At 39.6% G+C, this 22,312-nt stretch overlaps 1 protein-coding gene across 12 annotated transcripts in view; it reads right to left on the bottom strand.

Annotated features, from left to right (window-relative positions):
* Positions 1 to 3,545: 3,545 nt before the first annotated feature.
* Positions 3,546 to 22,312, bottom strand: part of HDAC9 (histone deacetylase 9) — a 650,822-nt gene continuing 632,055 nt past the window's right edge. For all 12 annotated transcript variants that reach the window (XR_010598283.1, XM_065583246.1, XM_065583245.1 and 9 more), the window contains 2 exons: positions 20,842 to 20,995; positions 3,546 to 9,976 (listed from right to left, as the gene is read on the bottom strand). Coding sequence is in view for 11 of the 12 variants with exons in the window: in XM_065583246.1 (XP_065439318.1) it covers positions 9,937 to 9,976; positions 20,842 to 20,995 (194 nt within the window). In the remaining variant the exon portion in view is untranslated. The remainder of the gene's footprint in view (positions 9,977 to 20,841; positions 20,996 to 22,312) is intronic.

The following is a 22,312-nucleotide window of genomic DNA, read 5'->3' as shown; positions in this document are numbered from 1 at the left end:
AGAGACACTCCTAAGCAAAGGAAAGGGATGCCATCATGAATAAATACCCCAGCTGCCTGTCTACCTACACTAAGAGGATTCAGCAGGACTTGACTGACATCACCTTAGATCCACAGCCCAACTACAGTGCAGGCCTAAAAGGAGATATCAACTTCAGATTAGGCCTACAAAAGGTGTAGTTTTCTTCCTTAGCATCATATGTACACCAGAATGTCCCTTAAAGGCTCCGAAGTTTACATTTTAGACAAGAGTCTATCACTGCGCTAATGCCAGTCAAGGAGTGATGTGCCTGGACATGCCAAAAGACAAGTGGAGTGCAGCATGATTTCTGAAGTTCTCCTCTTCACCTGCTCCCTTCTTACAGATTGGCCTGCTGCTGCTCCCATGGTTGGAACTATTACTCCTCAGTATGGGCCTATCCAAAGTCCCTTAAATTCTCATCTGGAAATGTTTTTCAGGAGGGGGATTGAAACTATAAAGAAGAGGGCCAAACACTCAAAGACATCTCTCCCTGGCCATCTCACTCTTTGCACCTGACACGACAAAAGAAGCAGCTGTTGGACTCTGGGGGAGGGGTCCTGACCTGAAGAGTTTGGTCAGTAATGCTGTTGGAAGCCTGTGGTGAGAAACTTTGCCTTGAATCTAATATAGTTTGTTAAGTTAGGCCACGGGTTGGCAACCTTTGGCATGTGGCTCGCCCGGGTAAGCGCCCTGGCAGGCTGGGCCAGTTTGTTTACCTGCCACGTCGGCATGTTCGGCCGATCGTGGCTCCCACTGGCCGCGGTTCGCCATTCCAGGCCAATGGGGGCGCGGGAAGCGGCACGGGATGTGCTGGCCATGGCTTCCCACCACCCCCATTGGCCTGGGATGGCGAAACGCGGCCAGTGGGGGCCGCGATCGGCCAAACCTGCCAATGCAGCAGGTAAACAAACTGGCCCAGCCCGCCAGGGTGCTTACCCTGGCGAGCCGTGTGCCAGAGGTTGCTGACCCCTGAGTTAGGTGCTAGAAAGCATTTTATCTTTATTTTTCTTGTAACCATTTCTGACTCGTATGCCTCTTTGCTTGTACTCACTCAAAAATAGTAGGTGTATTGATTTAGCTAATCCAGTGTATTTAAGTTAAAGTGTCTGGGAACTCTATTTAAGATAGTAAACTGGTGTATGTTATTCCCTTAAAGAAATAATGGACATAATATATTTGGACTGTCCAGGAGAGGGCTGGGCAGTGCAAGACATACATTTCTGGGGAGGGAAGTCTAGGACTTGGAGTGTGTTGGGGGTCACCTTGCAGTATAACCCAGGCTGGTAAAAGCCAAAGTGTAAACCAAGTGTGGCTGGCAGGTTGCAGTTACACACAGACACTCAGGGTGTAGCAGCATGCTGGAAGGGTGATTGTGAGGGGCTGATTGTGAGCTACTGCAGCAAGACATTGTAAGGAATCCAAGGTTGCAGGGCAGGGGTGACATACCCCCTTCCTGGTCTGCATTGCACACCTGCCGCAAGTAACTTAAAATTAATGTTCCTAAAATGATGTTTTCTGTAAGTAAAAACACCATTCATTAAAAGTTATTGTAGTTAGTTATTATTAGTTGATAATTATTAATGTAGTTATGGTAGTGCTCACTACGGGATGGGTGTTTGTACACATGTTAGAAGTGAGAGTCTCTGCCTCCGAAAGCTCACAGTCTAAGGGCAAATAGGGCGATAGCTGCACAAAACATTGGCACCAATAGCCAGCTCTGCCACATAGAGAAACTCATCCTGCCTTGTAATTGGGTTTACTCAGAATCTGGCCCCCAGGCAGAGCCAACCCCCACATTGTTCCCAGACAAAGTGCAATAAGCATAGAACGTCACACATGGATCCTGCATACCTCTCACTTCAAGCATCCAGGCTGCCTGTGGGGAAGGCAAAATAGAGTCTAGTGAGGGGGAAAAAATCCTTCTCAGCCCTCCTTCTCTCTCCCCCACCACACACACACAAAGATGATTGGCATAATACTCACAGAAATACTCACACTTGGTTTATACTTTGGCATAATACACCCAGAAATTTGGTGTCACCTCACTCTGGTTGGAGGGGAAGGGAAAAGCAAGGTATCAAACATGAATGCACAATGCGGACAAACACTCCACCTTGAAGGGCTATTTATCTCCTCTGAGGAGAAGAAATGGGCCAAACAGCTCCTCTACCCCTTTCAAAGCAGCCAATGGGCTGCCATTGCTGAGAAGAAAACCTCTCTCCAGTTAGGGGGAACCAAAGAGGAGGTAGGGAGGAACTCACTCACAGTGGCAGACGGATCTCAGGAGTGTCTTTACCTCTGCCTATCCACCAGAGCACCTCCCTTTTTCAGACAGAGGAGCATTTCTGTGGCAGGTTGCTTTTAAAACAGAATTGGTGTCTGTTTGAAGTTTCTCAGAAGTTTGGAATGTTAGAAGTAGTCCCAGGGGAGATGGTCTAATGCACAGCATGCAGGTGAGGCTGCAAAAGGAGACTGATGAATGCAATTTATCACATAGCTCTGCAGTTTTTCATATGGATATCACTAACTACAGACAACCAGAGAAGCAGATAGATGAGACAGATAAGCTGTTTGGGGGCATGGAACATGTTTTTTAATATTCCATGTAAATTATAGGGCTACAAATATAAATGTTATATAATCACAATATGTTGTACAGGGCAGATTTTCTCCCAACCCCCTCATCAGGATGATTAAGAAGTAAAAAGACATTGAATTCTGGAGAACTAATTTAAACTGAAATAAGGCTTTTTTTTTTAAATGGCCTCTGAAATGGTGCCTGCAAAATCTCCATTTGTGTAGGTAAACAGGGATTTGCCTTTGCAAATCAGATTCTTGTGCACCCAACTACCCATTTGTATGCCAGATTTTCCAATTCTGGGAGCACAAAATACCACACATAGGAGTGGATTTCATAGCCCCAAATTCAGAGGCCACTTTGAATTATGTGAATATGATGAAAGTTTATTCCAAGTTAAATATGACATTTTTTTATTTATTCCACCTTGGTCTTTAGCTCTTAATGAAAACTAGTATGCTATCATACAATAGTAAGGCCCCAAATTATAGTAATATGGTAGTAAACTGTAGTGTTTGTACTATTACTGTGGTATACTGTATATTTCTTCCCCAAAAGGAGTAGGTTCTGAAGAGCTTTCAAAACAGGGTGTGTGATAGTACATAGTTCACTGGGGGGAGGATTGGGCCCACTGCAAGATCCGCAGTGCCTCAGAACAATGAGCCAAATTAAGTACAGAATATGAGCTTGGTGTTTCAGCCTTAACTCTGAGTCTCTTTTGCCTTATGTGGGTTTTAGTCTGACATATAACATTACTTTTACATTAACTTTTGCGGTTCAGTTTTTTATGCACTCCAGCTTCATCACACTCAACCCTTTATGTTTTATTAGTCAAATTCCTCTGATTCAACCAGGGTGGCAAGTTCAGATGCTGAACGTCTATTTAATCCAGATTTTTAATAACAGAAAAAAACCCCCCAAAACCAGAGCAGAGTATGAAACAATCTTATTTCAAATAGCCTTTATTCACACTAGAACAAGATTAATAGTCAAATAATTATACAAAACGCAAGACAAAAGGAATTTTTACAACTTGCTTGAAGTCTACTTACACCAGTCCAACGCCTATATATGTACAACCAACAAATTTTTGGAGCACAACACTACTCAAAGTCACCCAATGGATGCTTTCAGATACAAAAACGTATCAGGACTAATAACGATCCACTGGCTCCTCTTAGTTGTATAGCAATACTAATATTAACCTTTTATTCTAGAAGAGTTTTGCACATTTGGGACAATCCCACTGCTTTCCAAACAGGTTTGGCAACTTAAATTTTTCTCAGCAGCTCCTACTTTAATGAAGCTGGAAAAACAAATGACAGATGAAACTTTTAATGCACAGAGAGCCCAACGTATTGCTTTCATTATAGAAACAGAGATCAAACAACAATTTCAACTAAAAATTGACATTTCAACTGTGCATCTTTAGACCGGAGAAAAAAGCAGCGTTGTTGACATGAACAGCAACAAGCTTGTTCTGAAAGATTAAACAACAAATGTACTAAGTGTTGCTTTTTGCTGTTCTACTGCATCCTTATTTTAAAATGATAAGCCTAACAGGTAGTGTAACACGGCAATAAATAAAGTAGCAAGGGTGAGGGGTATGGAGAGGTTCCTCAGTCAAAATAGCATACTTGTTATAGGGCTGATTCAAAGCCCACTGAAGTCAATTGAAAACTTCTCATTGATGTCAGTGTGTTTTGGGCCAGACCTCTGTTAAGGTAGAAATGGTACTTCATATAGAAATGGGCCTGACCTGTTCAGTTCAGATCTGAATCTGGTTCTGAACTTTTCCGAAGTTCAGGCATGTTTGGATCCAGAGTTTAGGTCTGGATCCAGTGCTGCTTAATGGACCTCATCCAAAGCACATTGAAGTCAATGGAAGATGTTCCATTGTCTTCAGTGGACTTTGGATCAGGCTCCATGCAACTTTGCCTTTGCAGATGTGCCTACAGGCAGCAAATATCCAGAAATACCATGAGGAGTACCTTAAAATTCCAGAAAAGCATTTGGAGATTTAGCAGAGAAGAATCACCTCTCACATAATATAGTGACAGAGCTCCTAAGGTTTATGGTTCATATTTCTCCGGACCTTATGCACACTCCAAATACTACATGACTGGACCCAGAGTGTTACAGTTTAATTAGTCACATTCAGCTATTAAAACTGAGCAGCCTCGTATGCAGAATACTTTATAAATGGTCATAAAATGCTGAGCTGCAGAATCCAGCTCTATGAGGAGGGGCTGGAGAGTACGTACAGTATATGCAGTACCAGCTGGAAAGTTCTTTTGTTTTTAACTTTTCTCTTGTGGTGTGCTAGTTACTGATGCCTAAAACTTCGCTTCTGCTGAGCTGGTAGCAAGATGCCATGGAACAAAACTCCCTCCTTCGGACCAAATGAAAATATTACATTGCTAGTCCCCAAATGGGCCATTTGTGAGGTTAGAGAGGAATGTTAGTTTCAAAGTCACAACAATCAGCAGACAGACAGTGAAATCGAACTAATAAAATACTGACTCCAGTTTGGATCTGTTACAAAACTAAGCATTTAATTGCAAATAAAGAAGATTGTTTATTCTGTGAGAAGTGACGGAGATAAGTTATTCTTATTCCCACATCAAGCACAGAGGCTTCTGTCAGAACTAACAGATTTTGTACTCTGCAAATAAAAGTATAGTTAAAATGAAACACATAATAAGTGAAGTGAAAAAGTAAAAGCTGAAGAAACAATGAAATCCCCCAACCCTTCCAATTCCAGGTAGCAGAGTTAAGAGAAATTCTTTCCCAGCAGGTTCCCCCTATCAACATATTTATTCTCTTTTACTTCCATATGGAGTCTAGAAAAAAAAAAGAAGAAAAAAGAAAAGAAAAGAACCCTTCCCTCCTCCCTCCCCCCCCCACACACTTTACAGTGGTTCACCAGGCCTTATGGGTGACCTTTTAAAATAAAACAACTGTGCACTGTTATTTAGGTCTTTGGAAGGACCACTGGAGCAGAACCTTCTATTTCTCTATAGCTCTCATGTTAGACACCATCTCTCCTCGAGGCTTGTGCATTTTGGTTTTGGTTTTGGATGAGAGGGATGATTACATGGAGCACATTTTAAGGGCAGTGCACCTAATTGTCGCTATTTTTTTTTTTTTGGAAGGGGAGAGGAATTTTCAGAGGTGTAGATGGCAGTTAGGCACTTTGCACTACAAGTTAATGGGAGTTAGGTGCCTAATTGCCATTTGTGCCTTTGGAAATCGTCCCCTGGGTTCCTAGTTCCAGACAGATTGCCCTGAAAGTGTTTAGCTGTATGTCTACACAAACTAGTCTGTCTCCAATTCTTGGTCTCTACAGTACCTCTGGAGTTGGCTGCAGCACAACCTTTCTAATATTTCATCTCCAATTATGCTTCCCAGCTTTTAAGGGAGTTTGTACTCAGACAAGATATCTGCAGGAAAAAAAAAACCCCAAGACATTCCAGACAGAGAATAATTTTGCCACCGTATCCTTAGCTGTGCTTTGTTGGTTTTTTTTTTTTTAATATAAAAGACAAAGTAATCTTTGCTTATATAAGAGCTATTTTTATTCTCTAGTTATTTTATTAGTTTTATATAAGAAAGGTTAGTGGATTTTTCAGGTTTGATTTCCTCAAACTTGTTTCCTCACTTTCATGGTAAGTAAAATTAAGTAGGTATGCAAGCAAAGGACCAATCCTGCAGTCCTCACATTGGCCAGACTTCTGTGGACTTGGATTACTTTTGTGGGAAGTAAGAACCACAGAATCAGGCCCATAATTGCTGCAGCTTGTACTAAAGCAAATTAGTACACATATGATTCCCACAAGAAAAGTCAGAAAATGAACCACAGGATACACTGAGTTATTAGCAGTTGAATATTCATTGTTATTTCCACCCCAGTCCGGTAAAGGTATTATAGTGGAGAAAAACAAGTTGGCCTTCATATTGTGCTACATGCTATTCCCATCTGGTTTATCAGATACAGGGGCTTAGAATCACTATGAGTTTCTATTCTGAATTTCCTGCAAGGTCTTCCACCTGAACCAGGGGTTTACACCCATAGAAATGGTGGGGGAGTCCCCCAAACTTGCTGCGGTTCTGACTTCCATAGTGGGTAGGAGAATCACATGGAGGTCCAGGGCCTCTGTATACCTCCTTTGTCTCCACCTTCTCCATGACATCGTGGCTCCCATAGGAATGTCCCATTGTATGACTATTTAGGCCCACATTTTCAGAAGTAATCTAATTTTGTGAGCCTCATTTTTTTTGGTGGCCAACTTTAGACACTGGAGGCCTAATTTTCAGAAGTGCCAGTCGTGTCCAACTCAAGTTTAAGTCAATGGGCGCTACAAATCTGCCATTCCTCTGTAAATTAGTTCTTATGTGTCTAAACTTGGAGACTGAAAAATGGAGATACCTAAAATTAGTGAACACTTTTGGAAACAAGCATTTTTAAGTGGGTAGTGTGATTATTGACCAAGAGATATGGCTAAAATCTGTGCTTAAATAGGAGAGAGTCTAACAGCATCCTATAGGGAGCTATTGTTGATAATAAAAATTAAAAAAAACAAGGTGAGAATAAAACAGCAGCAAGTGAAACTGCCCTCTCAGAAAGCACTGGTTTGTTTTAAAGAGAGTGTTGATATTCTCCATAAGCCTCAGTCACATCCCACAGGGCTATGGTGTGTCTTGTAATGGTATAATCAAAAAGCAATGGTGCTCTGAACTTGCAAATAGAAGGCCTGATCTTCCTTCCATTTAAATCAATGAGTGTTTTGTTATTGACTTCAGTGGGAACAAGAGCAGGCACACGTTCATCTGTAATTAATCCTATGTGTAGTTTATCTGCACATTTGCTTATCCAAATGATTCTAACTGGAACCAACAGTGTACATTTATATATGAATATCTGTCTATAGGAAAGCATGAATGTGTGATTGATTTAATAATGTGTTTTTAATCCAAATGGTCTTGGAATTTGTAAAATGATTCCTATTACCAAGACTGACTTAGCTGATGCCTGCACATTCCCCCCCCCCATAAATACAGAGTTACATTACTGTAGATCAGTAATTCTTATTTGCATATATGCTAGAAAATGCAAATAGATTTTTAGGTTATTTTTAAATCTTCTCAATTATGTATCCAATTAAAATATTACACATTGTTTTAAACCAGGACAAACTTTTTAAAATACCCAATCCATCAGCCATGGTTCTTGGTTTCCTTGAAGCACAGTTTCTTTGATGATTACTAGAAAATTGCAATAACTGACAGGTAAGATTGTTGTGACAAGCTCCTTTGATAATACAGGACCAAATCCTGATTGCTTTATTTATCCGAATAGTCCCATTCGAGTCAATGGACTATATTCAGCTTTGGTGTAATTCCATGGGAGAGAATTACACCCGAATGAATTTAGCCTGTTGGGACTATTTGCATTAGTAAAACAAGCAGGAATTAGCTCATAAAAGTGTGGGTAGAATTTTATTTTATTTTTAAAATTAATGAATGGTATATATCCATTTTAACATAACTCTTTCAAAATAGAATAGAAGTCTACTTCATGTTATAGGAAATTACATTCCTTTCAGATTTCCTATTTCAAAGAGTGCCTCAAATTTCCAAGATTTCCAAGAGACTTTTTGTATAAGTAATAAAAGTCTTTAAAATTAAAATGCTAATTGTAAACAAACCCAAATGCTTGAAAAATATAGTCTGACTGCATAACAAAAGAGAATTATATAATTCTATTTGAGTGAAATCTTTCATCTTTGATTTACAGGTTTGAGTCCCCTATAACTGAAACCATATTGTTCCATATCTTTCATATCATGGCATTCCCCAAAATCTTGTTTTAATTAAGGTTTCTTTCAGATTTCTGAATAAAAAGCATGACAGTCTTCACTTATGGCTTTAATATATCCTTTGAGTTTGGAAAATATATAAAAAATGAACATCACTTACTTTCAAAAGCAAAGCCAGCTTTCAAATACTGCAAGTAGAATTCTTCAAGGTAAGTAAAACAGCTCCCAGGGTTGACTGGTGGTGGGGGGCAAGTTGTAAACAAAACTAAACTTGCTGTATCACAATTTGTGTTTATTTAAAGTATTCTACATAAATGCCCTGTTCCCTTTTACCTTCTCTGACAGTAAGGCAACATGTGTAATAGTTTAGGTGTTCATTATCAGCTAAAGGCACAATTCTATGTTACGCTCTCAAACATTAATTTAAGGAGTTAAAGTCACTTTTCAAGGACATTTTGCTTTAAAGGATCTAAAATATAGACTAAACCCTTTGAAACTTTTTAAGCAACACTAACTTCTGTGGGTCTGCAGTAATGAAAATAATCTGTTTGCATTCAGATGGTGATGTAAAAAAAACCTCTCAACAAATGATCACTGCAGAAACACCTGAGCTTCCAATGAGCTGCACACAGATACTTTTTCTTCTGAAAGTCAGGATGCAAAATAAACTGAAACAACTTTTGAAAAGTCATCCATTTTTCAGAGATTATTTGAGTCTCTAATGCACATATGCTGAAAGCTACTGTCAACTATGCAGAGTGCAGCATTTTTAAAAAGGCAGAAGATCACTCTTGTAGAGAACCTTGATTATGGTGTTATTGATATAAAATTATACATTAAACAGGGATATAATTCTAGAAAGAGATAAAATAAAGCACCACTAAGCACAGTACTTTGGGGGACTTAAAGTACAGTAAGCAGTGCTTTCTTTTTAGCTAAAATTCCCTCATCCTAATTTACGTCTTTAATTTATCCAAACAAGATTTCAGTACGTTGCCTTAAATAAGACACAGTTTATGAGCTATCCATTATTTCATTACACTGAGCACAGAAAACAAATTCTATTAACAATTTAACACAGTGTGAAAACAATTACCCAGTAAAAAGTGTTTCAGAATGTCAGAAAGAGTGATTCGTGGAGTTTCCCCAGAATTTTGCTGGATGTTGCAATTCTTGTAGCTATCAATAATCTATCATGTAGAATATTTTAATATTTCTATTTCACAATTTATGTCAGTGAGTGGGTCACACAGCATATTAAAAGCATGCACTAGGCTCTTTCTCTCAAGCCTGATTTATTGTAACTTTAGAATTGTAGTGGTTACATTTAAGGAATCTTTAGGGCCCTTTCAAGTCCATCCAAAGAACAAGTGAAGCTGCTGTTCAGAGTTTTGTGCCCAGTGTTTATGTTCCATCTGATCTGTGCCACCCAAGCAGCAGACAAGACATGTCTGAGGGTGCTTTGGGGGGATACACAATGATGTCACACACAGGAAATATCAGGGAGGACTTGGCACTTCACAAGGCTGGCTCTTCTTCCATGGGCTCGCCAGCAGCTCTGTAAAAATAAACAGGCAATCAGAATACAGCGCAAGAGTACACAATGACATTGTAGATTTTCATGCATAATCAAAGCTGATTTTTCAGCTCTCTCTGATGTTTATTTGTGTTATTCAGTTATCCATAAATAGAGTTTCTTTCTTAGGAAGTATAAACAAATGTCAAGTGGAAAAACATTTTAGATCTAAGCAATCACTGCAAATGTTCCTGTTTATATTAAAATATGTCAGAATATTTTATAACTTTAGGTTCAGAAATGTACATGCATTGTGTCAGCAAAGTCAAATAATTTAATGAAAAAATTAGCTGTGATACTTTTATTTTTCAAGCATTTGCAACTAAAAATAAATTACTCTTCTTCAAATGGGACCATACCATTAAAACCAAATAGTTACCATGTAGTTAGCTGACAGTCCAGTCCTCTGATTTTTGCTTCTGCACTTTCATAACGACAGTGCATGTCTTCCTAACATTTCTAAGACCAAATTCTGAATTTGAATAGCAGATCGCTGCCATACAGCAGGTATCTATTAATAATATATAATCAGATTAGATACCTATCCTTTATTAAAAATCATCTGGGAGACATTCCGCTCAGGCAAAACCAAAACCGACTGTTAAAGATGTACAGCTGGTGCAAACTGCCATAGCTCTATGACAAGTTACGTCAGCGGAGGATCTGCCCCACTATCAGCATCCACTATATAAGGAATTGTCAGAGATTGTATTAGAAACCTCATTGTTGAAAGGCTTAAGAATTTGGACGTGGCCATTTTTTTCCTAAGAAATAATTTGACAAACAATATCTAAACTTGGAACTTCAGTTGAAAAAAAAAAAGGCAGTTCAAGACATTTTTTACATGAGAGGAGGGCTAAACCAAAAAGAGGCTTTACCAATAAATCTCACTTAATGTTTGGATTCAATAAAACCTCCCCCAGGAAGTGGAAGCTCTCATGCAAGCCATAGAAAATTAATTATGTGGGGCTTGCATAGCCTTACATGGGTTTCTGCAGCAAGGAAGCCAAAGAACTTTAACTGAATCTGGACTTTATTTAAGGCTCCTCCAATGAAAATTCAGTAGTGTCTCTTTAAAAGAATTTATACAGGTTATTAATCCAATCACTAATCACTTCTGGTATTTTGAAAAAAATAAAATAAAATGAGCGTGATATGAAAAAGCAAATGTCTTCTAACTAACTACTTTCCATAAAATGTTTTACAATGTGTTTGGATTATTAATCCATAAAGCACAAATCCTTCCTCCTTCCCCACGCTGTGGAGGGTCTCATATGCAACGTAACCACTCATGTTCTGCTGCTCCTGGGAGTTGAAAGGGAATGGAATTTATGGGAGCTCTGCAGAAGTGTACACCCATGCATACAGCTCTGTGTTGGTATGTTTGAAAATGTGGCAGGAGCAGGGCTGGATAGGATTGGTGTATCTATTTCCAGACAAACTGCCCATTGCAACACATGGCATATTTCTATGTTCATGGAAATTTTAGGGAAAAAGTAGGTTCAATTTTTCACTGGTGTTTTTTAAATGCTCCAATGAGCTATGCAGCCTGATGAAGGAGTCCCAGTCCTCTCTTGAGATCACTAACACATGGCTCACTACTCAGTGTGGTGCACTGAATTCCACGTGATAGGGTATAAATGCCCCACTGACTCTGTCGTAAATATGCACTCATTACAACATCTCAAAGTGAGTCATCGCTGCGTATACAACACGTATATTAAGGCAAACAGAGAAAATGTACAAAAATCAAGGTACAGATAGACAAATTGTCTTAGGATGGTTGATTTGTATGAGACAGTAGGGGTGTGTTGTATAACATTGGGCTTTCATAGCATTTGCCCCCAAGACTGCACATCAGTTGCAATGGAAATGGGTCCCAGAATAGAAGCCTATCTGCTACCACTGGAGGTGAAGAGAGAGCCTCCTAGCATAGCCTCTCCACAAGGCTTATCATAGCATTCATATGATTCTATACTTGATGTATTGGCTTTTCTATGATTCTTGACTGTCTCACCTGAACTCTGCTAATCCATCTCCCCAGAGGATGCATCTAATATTTCAAACTTCTGAGCCGTTTCAAATAGCTGCCATTTTGTGCCATAGACAACAGGCCAGATAAACAAAGCCATCTTTACCCCAATGTGAATTCTCCCATATTCTAATTTATCCCCCATCTGGAAGGATCAGGATGGGCAGTATTAGGTCCTATACCAGTGACAGGTTACAGGTCCATTAGCTTCCTACCCTTCAGAGCTTCCAACCATTTCAAAGGGGAGAGTCCCATCTTTTTACTAAATCCACTTAAAGCCCTGGAAGATCACAATATATCAGACTATAAAGTCATGCTATTTTTATGTATAGAAAAGTTATTAAAGAACAGTTTTTAGGGATTTTGACAATTGTGTTGATTTTAACAGACCATCTTCTTTCATTTATATTCATGCAAACCATTGACTTCAACAGGATTGCAAGGATTAAGCTAAGAGCAGAAATTGACCATATTTTACATATATATAATATGTGTCTGTGTATATATATCATTACCCACACACACAGAACCACCTACGTAGAAGGGATACCCACATGCCAAATTGAAAATCCATGGATCTTTAAACATATTATCTTGCAACTTTGATCACTTCACCTGGTTTCTCTGCTCACTAATCCATCTTCCTTTGGATTCATTCTCACATCACAACTTAGGAACTGACATACGGAATCGGACTTGAAATCCATCTAGTCCAGTGTCCTGTTTCTGAGAGTGACTGGTAGTAGATCCCTCCAAGAAGGTGAAAGAACTCGACTGTAGAAAGGTCTGGGATAATCTGCCCACCCCACCTCTGCCTCCCAACACACATATACACACATTAGGTCTCATCTTTGTCTCTAAAAGTTAGAGATTGGCTTAAAACCTGAAGAATGAGGTTTAATATCCTTTCCAAATTTTGTTGTTAATAATGATAATGTGGGATATTCTTGCTATCCATATAAATAAACAATCTCTTTTTGAATCTTGTTAAGTTCTTGGTCTCAATGACTTCTGTGGCAATGTTTAATACATTTCCTTTCTCAGTTTTCAATTTTTGTCTTTGTTCTTGTATTACTGAAGATCTTGAACTACCTTTTCCATACCATGATTGTTTTATATGCTTTATCATGTTCCCTCTTACTCGTCTCCATCTAAGGTCAAGAGTCCCAATCTTTTCAATCTCTCGTGTGTTTTTTGGTGCCCTTGATCATTCTCATCACCGTTCTCTGAGCCCGCCTCCCTTTAGTTCTGTAATAGCTTTTTGAAAATGGGGTGATCAGCACAGCACACAGTGCTGCAGATAAGGATGCACCATTGATTTATATAAAGGTATTATACTATTCTTTGTATTATTCACTATCCTATTCCTTATGCATCCTAACTTCTTGTTTGCTTTTTTACTATAGCTGCACATAGAGCAGAAGTCTTCATTGAGCTGTTAACAATGATCCCCAGATTTCTTTCTTGAGTTGATACTGTTAATTTAGATCCCTGAAAAATGTATGAGTAGTTCAACTTTTTCCCTCCAATGTGCATTTTATCAGCATTGAACTTCAGTTCCCATCAAGTTGCTCTTCCACCTAGCTGGTTTAATTCTCTCTGAAGTTCCACTCAGTCCTCTCTGGTGATAACTAACCAAAAATAGCCTAAATTTTGCTACTCACTATTCACCCCCCTTTCCAGATCATTAATAAACATATTAAATAACACTGAACCTACTACGGACCTTTGAGGCACCGTTTGTTACCTTTGCCATGATAAAAATTACTCTTTACTTTCTGTCTCCTAGCCAAGCATTTGATGCATTACAACACTTTGCCTCTCACCCCATGATGATTTAATTTCTTTAGTAGCAGTCAAAGCCCCTGTGAAAGTCTAAACCAATTGTGTCAGCTGTTCTTCCTTATCCACTACTGACATGTTCAAAGAATTCTAAGCGATTAGTGAGACATGATTTTCCTTTGCAGAATTCAGGCTGGCTAGATCCTAACATCTTATGATCTTCCAGATACTTGTTATTCTGTCTTTAATGAACCCATGAACAGCTTCAAACAGTCTGGTTTTCAAAAATCAGCCTGCTGGGGGGAAAAATTGTCCTTCTGATCTCAAATCTGGAATTAAAACATTTATTTGGAATACTGTTTAAAATGGTTTATTTCTGTATTTCTTTCATTCATTGTTAAGAATACCGGAGAAAAATTTATGTCACCAAAAAAGTGTTTTCCTCATTTTATAAATTGGAATTACAGAGATTTCTCAGCTCGACATCATCACATTGAGATTAAAAATAAAAGTATAAGGTATGTTTCTAAGCAACAGAGAACTGTCAAATGCTCAAACAGCATAAGAACATAAGAATAGCCATACTGTGTCAGACTATTGGCCCATCTAGCCCAGTATCCTGTCTTCCGACAGTGGCCAATGCAGGTGCTTCAGAGGGAATGAACAGAACAGGTAATCATCAAGTGTTCTGTTACCAATTCCCAGCTTCTGGCAAACAGAGGCTAAGGCTAGCTCAGTGGTTTGAGCATTAGCCTACTAAACCCAGAGTTGTGAGTTCAATCCTTAAGGGAGCCACTTAGGGATCTGGGGCAAAATCAGTACTTGGTCCTGCTAGTGAAGGCACAGGGCTGGACTCTCTGACCTTTTAGGGTCCCTTCCAGCTCTATGAGATAGGTATATCTCCATCTATACATATAGAGAGAGCACATGGTTTTGCATCCCTGCCCATCCTGGCTAATAGCCATTGATGAACCTATCCTTCACAAACTTATCTAGTTGTTTTTTTAACCCTGCTATAGACTTGGCCTTCACAACATCCTTTGGCAAAGAGTTCCACAGGTTGACTGTGCATTGTGTGAAGAAATACTTCCTTGAGTTAGTTTTAAACCTGCTGCCTATTAATTTCATTTGGTGATCCCTAGTTCTTGTGTTATGAGAAGGAGTAAATAACACTTCCTTATTTACTTTCTCCACACCAGTCATGATTGTATAGACCTCTATCATATCTCCCCTTAGTCATCTCTTTTCAAAGTTGAAAAGTCCCAGTCTTATGAATCTCTCCCCATATGGAAGCTGTTCCATACCCCTAATCATTTTTGTTGCCCTTTTCTATACCTTTTACAATTCCAAAATGTCTTTTTTGAGATGGGGTGACCAGATCTGCACACAGTATTCAAGATGTGGGAGTACCAGGGATTTATATAGAGGCAATATGATATTTTCTGTCTTATTATCTATCCCTTTCCTAATGATTCCCAACATTCCATTAGCTTTTTTGATTGCCACTGCACATTGAGTGGATGTTTTCAGAGAACTATTCACAATGACTCCAAGATCTCTTTCTATCCCCATTATTTGGTATGTATAGTTGGGATTACGTTTTCCAATGTGCATTACTTTGCATTTATCAACATTGAATTTCATCTGCCACTTTGTTGCCCAGTCACCCAGTTTTGTGAGATCTCTTTGTAACTCTTTTCAATTTGCTTTGGACTTAACTATCTTGAGTAGTTTTGTATCATCTGCAAATTTTGCCACCTCACTTTACCCCTTTTTCCAGATCATTTATGAACATGTTGAATAGCACTGGTCCCAGTACAGACCCCTGGGGGACACCACTATTTACCTCTCTCCATTCTGAAAATTGACCATTTATTCGTACTCTTTGTTTCCTATCTTTTAACCAGTTACCAGTCCATGAGAGGACCTTCCCTCTTATCCCATGACAGCTTACTTTGCTTAAGAGTGACCCTGTCAAGGGCTTTCTGAAAATCTAAGTACACTATATCCACTGGATTCCCCGTGTCCACATGCTTGCTGAAAGAAGAATTCTAGTAGATTGGTGAGGCATGATTTTCCTTTACAAAAACCATGTTGACTCTTCCTCAACAAATCATGTTCATCTATGTGTCTGATAATTCTGTTCTTAACTATCGTTTCAACCAATCTGCATGGTACTGAATTTAGGCTTACTGGGCTGTAATTGCTGGGATCACCGCTGGAGCCTTTTTTAAAAATTGGCATCACATTAGCTATCCTCCAGTCATCTGGTACAGATACTGATTTAAATGATAGGTAACAGACTGCAATTAGTATTTCTGCAATTTCACAATATAAATGCATTCTAAGGGACAGATTTTTTGGGGTGGTGTGGCTGTTTCTGTGCACAGCAGAATGTGGCCCTAGCCTAGCTCAGCTGTGGAGGATCACTACTGTGTAAAGGTGATTTCTGGTGTAAGGCTCTTATCCTTCCCATGGAATAGCAGGACAAGAGAGGCATGGCCAAAGGAGAGGGTTTGACCAGAATACCTTGTGCCATGCCAATCCTAGAGTATGGTTTCATCCCACTCGGGCTGTTTATTGCTGGCATAAATTAGAGCAGCCCTCACGATGCTCTAATTTGATGCAGGTGGATTACTCCTGCACAGAGATGACAGTAGGGTCAGAGGAGTGCAAGGACCAGCGTTATGCACCTCTGCACATACACCCTCCCTCCCCCATGATTGGCAGTCTATGAAAAACAGTTGTATCTCAGGATCTGGTCTTTAATCTTTCCAACAGAAATTATAAAATGATGAAAATCCCAGTCATTAGTTCAGAAACCACAGAATCCTCTAAAATGGATTTTAATCCCACATCTAAGAATTACATTTCATATCTCATTTCCAGTTGGGTAAAATCTATATCCAGGTAAATCAGGGCCATGAATTCAAATTCGTTTAAATGTATTCCTAAGATTTGCTTTAAAACAATTAAGTACCAGATAGCCCCTGCTCCTTTAAAAAAAAAAAAAAGAAGTAAAAGAATCAAGGAGACTATTGTACTGAACTTTTTCAAAACAAAAGTTTTGTGAAACAACTGTTGGCCACTACAAAGCTCTAATCAGTTATATGTGTATCTCATTTAGGTAACAAGTAGTTATTAATACACACAATGTGTTGTGGTTAAACATGTTTATAAGACCATGCCTATTTATTTAATTGTCTCTGTATTTAAATTTGTATTTACATTATTCATATTTTCCCTTCTGTCCTATCCATAAATCACTTCTCCCTTATCTATTCTCTCCTGAAGTCTACAATTTAGTTTCAAATGTATATTAAAATGCATAGAGTATTTTAACAAAAAACCCACCAAGAACAAAAATAGCTTTTCATAAAGTCTGCTTCACTCAGCATGTCAGGGCCAATCAAATTGAAACAACTGTCTACTTTGTGTTGTCATTTACCACTGCAAAAAAAAAAAAAAAAAAGGGAAAGAAAGAAAACTAAAAAAAAAAAAAAAAAAAAAAATACTTAGAATGGTTCTTAGCCAGGAGCATTTTATACTTTATTCATCAGTGGTAAATGAGTCAGATATGAGTTGGCCAGAAAAAGAGCTGCTTTACCCAAAATCTGAGTTTAAAATGAGTCATCTCACTCCAAACACCAATATATCCTCCAACATAACTGGCAAGAGTTTCCTACAAAGAGACTCTCCTGCTATTGCTCTCTTCATCTGGGGGCCTGATTCTACACAGCTGAAGGCAATGGGATCTTTACCATATATTCAGTGAAGCAGCATTGAGTCCTTGGGATGCCCCTCCTAGAAGCACAGCAGCTGTAGGCCAGATATGTGTGCATGCGGGGAGGGGATTTAAGCTACCTTTGTGAGCTCTCCAGTTGCTCTGAAGTGTGGAAAGGCTCTTAGCATAACTTCTACAGTTTTGGGGGCCTGTCTAGGTTACAGCACCCTCCCTAGACTGCCATGTGGACTGCAGCACTGTGTGCTTTGGCCCTATGTTCAACATGACCTGGCACACCTCATATACCAGGGCTTGCCAGGGGATCCTCTGATGGCAGCCTTACAGCTCTCTTCTTCAGTGCCAGTTCCAGGGCAATGCTCACTCAGCTGAAACCAGAGCTTAGAGGGGCCCTTTACATCTGGCATAAAGGACTGGAGCAGGGGTAAGGCTCTCCTCCTTGGTCTGTAATTGTTATGTGTTACTGTCCTGTATGGGTCTGTCTCACTGCAGTGTTACTTCAGTTTTATGCTGCTGTACTTCACAGAACTTAAGGGAGTTAAGATAGTGTAAAATTGGAGTAGTACAGTGGTAAATCAGGCCCTGTGTTTCTAATGCTGCTTTAGAGCTCCTCCAAGCCTGTGCTAAGCTCACACAATTCCACTCAGGAAGCTCCCAGCATCTCAAAGGAAGCAGGCCCTAGAAAGCCGATTTTTAGAAGTAACTATTTTTGTTTGTCTCTGTTCACAGGAAGTGAGGGGTGGGGAATAGGAAACATGGTGGCCAAAACTACTGGAGAGCTTGGCTATCAGTTTGGTCCAAAGTTGCCCCCGTCATTCATTTATGGAAAGGCTGGTTTTGAGTGACCACTGGGCAGGTTATGAATGTGGTAATGGAATCAGCAATGTAGGCATGCAAAGGTTTTATTGTGCTGCTGAAAAACCTCTATAGCACCCCAAAAGATATTTCAAGTGGAACCATTTTTCCACAGAAGAATTCATGACCGATTCATTCCTATAACCATCCAGAACTGATGAAGTGTAGTGAACCTGGCAGCCAAATGAATTCCATTTGTATACATATCAGTACATCCATTTTTCTCACACTTCCTTCAGCTGCACTCTCAATTCATTCCATGTCAGGAATGGGTGGAAATTGCCACAGGTTATCAGTAGTCAGGTGATATATTTACATAGCATTAAGAATATACATTGTTAGCAGAAGTACTGCTTTACTGAATGACTATAGAATCAATTACTGTGAAGTGGCTATAGTTTTAGATTAATATAGGTTTATAACATGACTTTTAATTACTGATTATTCTAACCTATGTAATTTTATATGCAAAATTAATTACATTTTATTTAAGAGAGCCTAAAACAGCTTTATTTCATCATATTAATTAGTTACCAAACCCTAAATTATAGTCCCTTTACATTAGCCCCTTACTCACATGTGGAAAAGGTTTTTACATCCTTGGCTAACAAATGAAAGCATTAACTGCCACACACTTAGATTACAAACATTTGGGTTCATTCCTTAGCTGAGGGTTAATTGACAATGTTGTGGATCAAAAATAAGATCGCTCGTATGGACCAACTGTCTGTCACTGAGAGAAAAAAACGGTTCCTTCCTATGCATTTATGTATTTGTAATAATAATAATCTATTATTAAAGTGCAGTTATAGTGAATACTCTACTCACTAGATCTGTCTTTGAGTCACAGCTGCTTACTTTACTTAAAACCCCAAGTTTTTACTCTTGTGAGAGCCAATACAACTACTGAAGATTCTAGAATATCCTACTGAGTTCTATAGTTATCCCCCTTGTGCATCATCAGTAAAATTGTCAGCTGAATTCAGATTAAAACAGCCAATGCAGGTTTTGAGGACTAGAACCCTACCACTGAGCCCACAGGCAGCAGCTGCCAGTACATTCACATAATTCATGGATCCACTGGCTACACTCCCACTGCTCCTCTGGCCCACCCACAACTCCCTCCTCCCTTCGATGTTCCTGTGGAGAGAGCTGTCATGGAGCACAGCTTCACAGTGCACAGGGAGTTGAGGAGTCCCCTTGTACGGCCTCTCTATCTCCTGCCCCTTTTTCTCTTGTCCAGTGGAATCAGAAGGTTCCACTGCATTTTTGGGTCTTTCTCCACTACAGAGAGGCCAGGTGGGATTGGCGCTGAAGGCGAATAAATAGGAAACTCCATAATGCAATTTTTATAGAGTGACTTTTCTGACTCCAACAGTTCCTTAAAGAAACATTGTACTGCACATGGCACTATTCAATAGGCATCAGTGCTTCATTTTGAAATATTGTATTGACAAAAGTGCATTGGCAGTTGTTGTTCCATTTTATAGAATTGTTAAATTCACATCCAAGTCCAAGCCTTACTGGATTAGTGTGAAATGTCAGCTGACGGGCAGGGAAAACCAACGCTCTTTATTTGATGACCTATCTTCATCGTGGTACATTAAATACACTGAGCCGGATTCTCCACTGTCTTACTCCAGTTTTACATCATGTCACACACTGAAATCAGTGGAATTACATTAGTGTAAAACTGAAGTGTAACAGTGCTGATTTCAGTCTATCATTACTAAGGCCTGGTCTACACTGGGGGGGGGGGGAGATCAATCTAAGATACATCGACTTCAGCTATGCTATTCTCGTAGCTGAAGTTGCGTATCTTAGATTGAATTAAAATTATTTACTTCGCATCCTTGCGGCACTGGATTGATGGCCGCGGCTCCCCCGTCGACTTTGCTTCCGCCTCTCGCACTGCTGGAGTTCAGCAGTCGACGGGAGAGCGATCGGGGATCGATTTATCCTGTCTACACTACACGTGATAAATCAATCCCCGATAGATAGCTACCCGCCAATCCAGCGGGTAGTGTAGACATACCCTTAGTCTGTCTGAAAGCAGTTTACATTGATTTTTATAAAGTCAAATCTAAAATAGGTCTGAATGTCCTCTCAGGAGGAGACCATGATCAACTATGCTTTGGCAATTCGTGATTTTTTTCACATCAGTATTTTGCTTTTCAATTTAGTTTTTGAGGGGGAAAGGAGTGCATTTAGTAATTGTGAATCTTAATAAATATTTATACACACTGTGATCACTAATATAGGGTGACTCTGATTTTTGGATGCCCAACTCAATATACTTTCCTAAGGGTCTCAAGCTGCGGTGTCAAAACCCAAAGCACCCAAAATTATCAGATACTTTTCAAAATCTGGGTTCTGGTTCTTACAACACCAGGGTACAAAATCTTGCCATCTGGGTTTCCAACAATGTACACTTACCTGCTGTCTTCCTGAGAAAAAGACTGTTCAACATCCACTGTCAGTGAGGCCATAGCAGAGACAGTCTCCGTCTCCTCTCTCTCTTGTTTCTGAGTCTCAGCCAGAGCACAACCCACTAGCACAGGATACGGCTTCACTGACTTCCAGTACTTGCCTAAAAAAAAAAAATCACACATAATAATTTATGGGAATTTTAGCTAGCATGGTGGTATAAGCACAGTAATCACTTCGGTCCAACACAGAGTGATTATCAGTTAAAATCCCTGTACTGTAAGCAATTGTAATTGGGATTTCAAACTGCCACGATGAAGAATGTTTCTGGATCTAAGAATGCCAAATTGGAAAGCGCTCTCATTCCAAGGACTGTGTCACACCCTTCCCCAGAAGGTAATAAACTAAAGGAGTAACACACAGCCTAACGAACTCATATTATCAGTCAGACTGTTGGCTATATCTATGGTAGGAGAAGGAAGTTCAGAACAGATAGGTACGATATTGCCTGGCAATAGGTGTAGTTGCGACAAATGGGAATAGAAAAATGAAAATAATTGTACAAAGCGCTCACATTGCACTGACTTTTGGGGGAGGGGGGAGTCATGAATGCCAGCATAGCCTGCAGTTATGTTGCCAGAACAATCAGGTTTGTTAGTCCTGGATGTTCTTTCTCCTCCAACCTCAGGGTGTGTACTAGAACAATAATTTATTTAAAACATTCATATACGCACTGGCTTTTGTTGGAATGCTACTAGGTATTATAAGAAAGACATTTTTCTGGTTTTGGGGGTAAAAACACACCAGTGGAATAAAAGTGTGAGAGAGATGTCAGCCTTCTGCCTGCAACAGAAAAGACTTTGAAAAGCTTCCCAAGTGAAGCAAAAAATAATGTGCAGGTGAGTAGGAATGAAAAATAATCACTCAGTAATATGTTATTCAAGAACAGGGGTCAATTAGTGGTAACCAGGTGAACAACTTAAAACTTACATACATATTCCTCATAGTATAATAATCCATAGAATTCTTACTAAATTCCAGGTGGATGCCACCTGGAAAGTAGGAGCTGGAAGGGAGTTTGGGACCAGCACTTATCCAGTGGTTAGCAAGAGGCTTCCAGCAGCTGGGCCAGCGGCGGGGTCAGAGCACTTATTTGGGAATTAGTGGATGGGTTTCAACAGCTGTGACAGAGGGGGGCTCAAGTAGGGGATCTTTCACAAGGACTAGGAGGAAGATTTTGGCAGCTGGGAGGTGGGTTGGGTCAAGGTGCTTAGCCATGGGATAGCTGGAGGGTTTCAACAGCTGGCAGGCAGGGCCAATTGTAGTGTATTCTGGACTGAGAGTGTTAAAAATTCCTTCTTTGATAACATGGCATATAACACCATTTCAGGCTTTTCAAAAGATGAGCGTTCGAGTCAAATGAGACAGCAGCTGTCAATAAAGATAGCAATAACCTTATTTAAAATATACTCAAAGGATG

Source organism: Chrysemys picta, chromosome 2 (assembly GCF_011386835.1).
Source record: "Chrysemys picta bellii isolate R12L10 chromosome 2, ASM1138683v2, whole genome shotgun sequence".
NCBI lineage: Eukaryota > Metazoa > Chordata > Testudines > Emydidae > Chrysemys > Chrysemys picta.
This window is presented reverse-complemented; position numbering and strand designations above follow the sequence as displayed.